The sequence below is a fragment of the Triticum urartu genome, chromosome 7A (assembly GCF_056163025.1).
Source record: "Triticum urartu cultivar PI428250 chromosome 7A, HENAU_Tu73, whole genome shotgun sequence".
NCBI classification, from domain to species: Eukaryota; Viridiplantae; Streptophyta; class Magnoliopsida; order Poales; family Poaceae; genus Triticum; species Triticum urartu.
In genome coordinates this window covers 46,011,341-46,018,759 of record NC_141879.1, presented here as the reverse complement: position 1 = coordinate 46,018,759, position 7,419 = coordinate 46,011,341, and the positions used below count along the sequence as shown (strand labels likewise).

The following is a 7,419-nucleotide window of genomic DNA, read 5'->3' as shown; positions in this document are numbered from 1 at the left end:
ACGGGAAGAAGTCTGATGCCGCCTGTATCGGCGCGAGGAGGTAAACCTAGCGTGACGGTAATTTTATAATTCAGGAGCTTTATTGATTACTCAATAATACTACATTCGCGGGCAATACAATCAGGGAGGAAGCTTAGAACAAAGTTGAACAAAAGACACTTCCGACAACCTCACTCACTGGTGTTGAGCACATAGATGAGCAGCTATATTGGTTGGGTTGAGATCTTCTACAGTACTGTATGGTGTTGTAGTATGGATGACATGTGGGGTCAGGTCCCACATGACAGTGACTGTACAGCACCCGTACAGTACTGCAGTGGTTTGCTAGCGTGACGGGAATCGAGGCCCGCTCGAAAGCAATAAACGTTCACGTGATGGATGCCAGAAATTTCAAAAGATAAGCTCACCCGATTCCACAAGTCGACACAACGGTGAGAAACCAGGTAGGACATCATTGTCACGAAATGACACGACTCGCAGATGCATCTGAGATCTGACTCGATCGATGATTAGAGCGGAGCACTTCACTTGACGCGGCGGCACAGCGTGACGCCGTCGGCGATGGGGACGATGCAGGCCTCGACGCGGTCGTCTGCGGCGACGGCGGCGTTGAACTCAAGGAAGCTGTCCCGCACCCGGCGGTCGTACTCGGAGCTGCCCGGCTTGTCGCGGGGCATGGCCACGGAGCCGCCCCAGAGCGTGTTGTCGTAGGCGATGGCGCCGCCGACGCGCACCAGGCGCAGCAGCCGCTCGTGGTACCCCGCGTACTGCAGCTTGTCCGCGTCCGCGTATGCGAAGTCGAACGTGCCGGCCCTGGCGCCGCCGTCCTCGGACAGGATCTTGTCGAGCTCGGCGACCCCGTCGCCCTCGCGGAAGTCCACCTTGTGCGCGACGCCGGCCTTCTCGATCACCGGCCGCCCCAGCTCGTAGTACTCCCGGCTCGCATCGATCGCCACCACCTGTGTGTCCGTTCCGGCTAATATCTATCAGGATGGCTGGGTGAAGTGCCATATGTATGAAATGAAACATAGAGGCGACGGGGACGGACCTTGCCGCCGGCGGGGAGGGCGAGAGCGGTGGTGAGCAGTGAGTATCCGGTGAACACGCCGACCTCGATTGTGTTGCTGGCGCCGATCATCTTGAGCAGGACGGAGAAGAACTGCATCTGGTCCGGCGACGACCCCATGAAGGACCTGGAGAGGCCAGCAACAACACAACGTAAACAGATCGAGCTCAGACGGCCGGTGCACGACCCCATGAAAGACCTGGATATATGCTGCTGGCAAGGCAACGAGCGACGTCGTACTTGGCGTGCTGCTGCGTGATGAGGCGGAGCTCGCGCAGGCGCTCGTGCTCCCGCGGGTACACCGTCGTCTCCAGCACGTACTGCATATGTGGTGTGGGGTGCAAAATTAGTAATTTACTACTCCTACTTGGGAGACATCCATCATGCATGTGACCGGCCGGCATAGTCGGTAGTAGTAGCAGATCGATCTGGTGGTATGCGTGCGTACCTCCAGGATCGAGTCGTCCGCCAGGAGGGTGTTGCTGTCCGGACGGTAGGTCGCCATGGATCTCACTCTCTCTTTCTCAAGCTCTCCGGGAGAGAGAATGCGTGTACGTACCAGTAGTCTAGCACAGCCCTTCTCTCTTCCATCTCTATTACGTATTATGCAGTGGGAGGATTGACAACGTGTGAGTGAGATGTGAGGAGGTCCCATCACCAGCTATCGAGAAATAGTCTTGCTAAGTCTAAGTCTAAGTCGACTAAAACTTGGTTACATCTCAGTCGGTGCTATATTCGTGAGATCATACATTGACATTCATGCAAAATTTCTTTTCAAATTTTTTCTTTTATTTTTATATGATATGTCATTTGACTGAGACTTAGTTAAATCTCAATCGATTGATACCTGATCACATCCATCGAGAAAACACCACAGACTGGTTGGCCGAGTTGATTGAGAGGATCCAGCTTCCACGAGTTTTTTTTTTGATTGATCAGGGAACGGAGCGCACACCCTCTCCAAGCAAGCATCTGCCACCGATTGACCTTGGGCCCACGGAAGAGAGATGGTGTTACCTCATCCACCGTCGCTACTTGCTGTTACCTCACGCAAAAAGGTTGTCGAAGCATGACCTGTGCTGGTCTCAGCGAATCATTTTGCCGGTTTCAGATTTCCGTCTCGCCAGTCCAAGCAAATAACCTCCTCCTATACCAGCAAAAAAGACTCCATAAATTCCCAGCAACAGAAAATCTCGCTGGTCGCAACAAAAATTCTCACCCGTCCCAACAAAAATGGTCGATGGTTCCAGCAAAAAAAGGCTTGCCATCGCTGGGTCGTAGCGAAAATTCTCGCCGGTCGCAATAAAAAATTTCATTGGTCCTAGGACAAATGATCGCCAGCAAAAAAAATTTTTACTCGCAATTGTTGGATCGTAGCAAAAATTCTTACCTGTCGCCGGTTACAACAAAAATTCTTGCCACCAAAAAAGTCGCCAGTTTTAGCAAAAAAGTAACTTGCCATTGGTGAGCCGCAGCACAAAATTCTCGCCGGCCGCAATAAAAATTCTCACCGATCCCAGCAAAAATGATAGCGGTTGCAGAAAAAGAAGGGCTTTGCCATAGCTAGGATGCAACAAAATTCTCCCCTGTCCAAGCAAAACAACTCATCGTTTGTAGCAAAAAAATAAGTTAGCCGCCGCTGGTCACCGCAAAAAAATACAACCGGTTGATCCCAGCAAAACAACTTGCATTTGTAGCTCAATATCAACCGGTTGGAGCTCCGCCGGGCTGTTCTTGGCAATTGCAACGTAAAAAAAGAAGATACGAGTGGACAGAGGTGGGAATAGAGATAAGTGTGGCGAGAAAAGTGGTCGAGCAGCTAAAAAAAAGCGGCTGAGTCCCACTAGCATGTGCGTCGTTGGTGCAACAGGAGCCAGTCGATCAATGCGGATCGTATGTTGCCCACGCGACCGGCGCGCGGTTAGGCCGGTCAGCCGTTATGCAACGTTTCCCTTTATATTTTCCAAAAATCAACATATGTGAATTTAAGTGGAATGCACACAAGTACAAAATTGAGTCCTATGTTATAAAAATATAACACTGCGCTTAACATGAGTAAAAAAAAATATGATTGCACTCAAATTCCAAAAACTGTCATTTTGAAATTACATGCTATACTTCTCAGTTCTCACACAGAAAAATTATATAAAAAAATCTTCAACCTTTCACATTACGTCGTAGTATTTGTTTCATTCAAGTACCACTCTAATAAACTAGACTTTACTCTAAGATTAATTGCTTAAGAAACATAAATACAAGATCAATACCTGCTCATGCTCCCGCGGGTACGCACCGACGTCTCGAGCACGTACTGCGTGTCATGAAAAAATCAATTATTACGATGCCACATGCTTGGGAGAGGTTGAGTCTGGCCACAGTGGAAGTAACTTCAAGAGTAATATCGGGTCCGACTCAATAAATTTGTCTATGTGGCAATGAGGTAATGAGCAGAGAGGTAAATTGAGTAACTTAGCTACTTTTTTTTGCAGGAAGGAGTAACTTAGCTACTTAACTTATTATATGAGTAACATCACACATATCAAGACAAAATAAGTCTATAACCTAATAAATGAAGCTTTGCATGAAACTACACATATGTTAGTACCCATTATGGAAGCGGTAACATAGTCTAGGATAACACGTATGTTACTAGTGTAAGTTACTCTTCAGTGTGACAAGTCTTAAGCTAATTGAGTGATAGATTTAGCTGCTGGTCCGATCTGGTGGTATACGTGTGTACCTCCAGGATCGAGTCGTTTCGCCAGGAGGGTGTTGTTGTCCACATGGTAGGTCGCCATGGATCTCTCTCAAGCTCAAGCTCTCTGTGAGTGTGTCTAGACTCCCCTCCTCTCTCTCTCTCACACACACACTCTCTCTCAAACAAGTTTTTCATGAATGAATCATATTATCCCACACATACTGCCCTTTGTGTTTCATCTAACAATGTATGTGCGTGAATGGTCTGCCCTTTAACCTGTAGAACATCATGACAACGCGCGTAGACTACACAACGTGTAGAGCAATAATGAGTGAATGAATCAGTAAATCAACATGTAGAGCAAGAAGATGTAAAACTTATAATCTCCATGGTTGCCGCACGCAATGGTCATGTTGTCTCCAGCCGATCAACCGCACCACAATACTTCGTGACAGAGTTCTGCATGGTGTATCATCGATACGCTCAGGACTTGACACTGTGTTCATGGATGATGTGCATGACATGTGCTTTCACGCACGAAACTAACCATGCATGCACTGCCAAAGGACCCTCCTCCTTTGTTCCTACCTACGAAGTCTGTAGATACGACCAACCACACATCGCACAACAAGTGACCGAGTACATCACCATCATTATTACTCTAAAAAAATGACATGAAAGTTTGAAAATAAGCTCAATGGCATTTGACCGAACACCTGTCGGACGTGGTGTCCGTCATGAACGTGGTCGGCAGGGGGGGGGGGATAGTACCTAGCGGCGGACGGATCCACGGTGGACGGTGTCGCTATACAAGGCGAGCGAGCGTGTGGGTGGGGGCTGCGATTGTCCGGCAATGTCTGGTCGACGACGTCAAATGAGGATAGTGCGGATGCAAAGTAAGGGGGAGCGGGGTGGAGTGGAAGACAATGGGACCTAGAGGGAGGATTTGAGTGGGCCGGGGATGTCGAAGTTGTAGGATCGAAAGTATGTCTAGAGGAGGGGGGTGTGATTAGACTACTTAACCAAATAAAACTTATCATTTTCCCAATTTTAGTTCTTGGCAGATTTTAGCAACTTTGGACAAGTCAAGCAATCTTAACACAATTCAAGCAAGCATACAAAGAGTATATGAGCAGCGGAAAGTAAAGCATGCAACTTGCAAAAATGTAAAGGGAGGGGTTTGGAAAATTCAAACGCAATAGGAGACACGGATGTTTTTGTCGTGGTTCCGATAGGTGGTGCTATCGTACATCCACGTTGATGGAGACTTCAACCCACGAAGGGTAACGGCTGCGCGAGTCCACGGAGGGCTCCACCCACGAAGGGTCCACGAAGAAGCAACCTTGTCTATCCCACCATGGCCGTCGCCCACGAAGGACTTGCCTCACTAGTAGTAGATCTTCACGAAGTAGGCGATCTCCTTGTCCTTACAAACTCCTTGGTTCAACTCCACAATCTTGTCGGAGACTCCCAAGTGACACCTAGCCAATCTAGGAGACACCACTCTCCAAGAAGTAACAAATGATGTGTTGATGATGAACTCCTTGCTCTTGTGCTTCAAATGATAGTCTCCCCAACACTCAACTCTCTCTCACAGGATATGGATTTGGTGGAAAGGCTATTTGAGTGGAAAACAACTTGTGGAAGGCTAGAAATCAAGATTCATATGGTAAGAATGGAATATCTTGACCTCAACACAAGTGTAGGTGGTTCTCTCTCAGAAAAAGTAAGTTGGAAGTGTAGGTTTGTTCTGATGGCTCTCTCCACGAATGAAGAGGTGGTGGAGGGGTATATATAGCCTCCACACAAAATCTAACCGTTACACACAACTTGTCAATCTCGGTGGGACCGAATTGATAAACTCGGTCGGACCGATTCAGCAAAGCTAGTGACCGTTAGGAGTTTCGGTGGGACCGACATGCAACTCGGTAGGACCGATATGGTTAGGGTTAGGGCATAACGTAATCTCGGTGAGACCGATTACACAAACTCGGTGAGACCGATTTTGATAATAAACTAACCAGAGAGTTGGTCACGTAAACTCGGTTGGACCAATTCGCTCATTTCGGTGAGACCGAAATGTTACGAAAGGGAAACAGAGAGTTTACATTGCAATCTCGGTGGGACCGATCGCTCATCTCGGTGGAACCGAAACGTTACGAAGGGAAACAGAGAGATTACAGTCTCATCTCGGTGAGACCGAGATCCCTATCGGTGAGACCGATTTGCCTAGGATTTGTGGCAGTGGCTATGACATTTGAACTCGGTGGCGCCGGATAGAAAGAATCGGTGGGGCCGAGTTTGACTTTTGGTTTAGGTCATATATGGATGTGAGAAAGTAGTTGAGGGCTTTGGAGCATATCACTAAGCATTTTGGGCAAGAGCCTCATTAAGCAACACCTCATCCCTCCTTAATAGTATTGGCTTTTCCTATAGACTCAATGTGATCTTGGATCACTAAAATAGAAAATGTAGAGTCTTGAGCTTTGAGCTTGAGCCAATCCTTTTGTCCTTAGCATTTTGAGGGGTCCACTTTTCTCATCCATGCCATGCTAATCATTGAGCTTTCCTGAGATATTAATCTTGAAATAGCATTAGCTCAATGAGCTATATGTTGTTAGGAATTACCAAAACCACCTAGGGATAGTTGCACTTTCAATCTCCCCCCTTTTTGGTAATTGATGACAACATATAGATCAAAGTTTTGACAAATGATAATAAGAGTGAAAAACATTGTCGCTTTGAGAAGTATGTGAAAAGCAAGAGCTTCCCCTAAATTTGTGCATAGTTTAAGATTTGCTTTGGACTGCAAATGCACAATGAGTTAGGAACATGGGTTACTCTTCCACGTCACATACATCTTGGTGGAGTGCTCAAAATGATAATAATTAAATACATGCACTCATCACCAAGCAAAGTGAATGATCATATGGGGATATAAAAGGATAATGTCATGCAACAAGCATTAAGGTAGCATATGATCGAACACATGATCATCCAAGTATCACACACAAGCATAAAGTATCTCAAACAAGAAAATAAACAAAGTTCAACCACCAAACAATAAGAGAGAATAAAAAGCAACACTCTCTCTCGAAGCCTATGATCTATACATTTTCTCCCCCTTTGGCAACAAGTTACCAAAAAGTTCATAAAAAATGCATAGTGCTAGATCGACTCTCAGGCTTGGTCTTCTGGTGGTGTAGATAAAACTCCAAGGACGAAGGCATCAGTTGATGTAGATGGAGCTGGTGGAGTGGGTGCTGGAGCTGGTGACACTGAAGCTGTAGATGGTGCAGATGAAGTTGCTTTGGTGTGTGTAACAGGCACTGCAGCAGATCTCTGTCCTTTGGGCACTCTAGCAAAAGCGTCAGTGGTAGACTTGCCCTTCTTCTCCTGCACTTCATCCTGAAGTTTCTCAACAACTGACTGGATCTCAGTGACCTTCACATCTAAATCATAGAACTTCTGCTCCATGATCCTCTCCAAGCTCTCTTGGTTTTGAGTCAGGGTGGCCAATCCCTTCTCAATCCTCAGAGTGGAGGCAATCAAGTAGCCAAGCTGATCTTGCTTGCTCTTCAGAAGATACTGAGATGCCTCATCAATGGTTGGCATCTTTGCAGCCTTTTCAGTCCTTGCCTTGCCCCTCTTTGCT

General features: G+C 46.9%; 1 protein-coding gene across 1 annotated transcript; it reads right to left on the bottom strand.

Moving 5' to 3' along the window:
* Positions 1–343: 343 nt before the first annotated feature.
* On the bottom strand, positions 344–1,721 carry LOC125520511 (tricin synthase 1). The gene is made up of 4 exons (XM_048685464.2): positions 1,515–1,721; positions 1,307–1,386; positions 1,049–1,193; positions 344–959 (listed from the first exon to the last, which is right to left on the bottom strand). Exons 1-4 carry the CDS (start codon positions 1,719–1,721, stop codon positions 525–527), a joined length of 867 nt encoding a protein of 288 aa, XP_048541421.2. The 3' UTR covers positions 344–524.
* Positions 1,722–7,419: the final 5,698 nt, after the last annotated feature.

Coding starts and splice junctions, on each gene's coding strand:
- LOC125520511 (XM_048685464.2), bottom strand. CDS start 1,721: ATGGGACCTCCTCACATCTCACTCACACGTTGTCAATCCTCCCACTGC. Junction 1,387..1,514: donor CGGACGACTCGATCCTGGAG/GTACGCACGCAT, acceptor CCACATATGCAG/TACGTGCTGGAGACGACGGT. Junction 1,194..1,306: donor ATCACGCAGCAGCACGCCAA/GTACGACGTCGC, acceptor TGGCCTCTCCAG/GTCCTTCATGGGGTCGTCGC.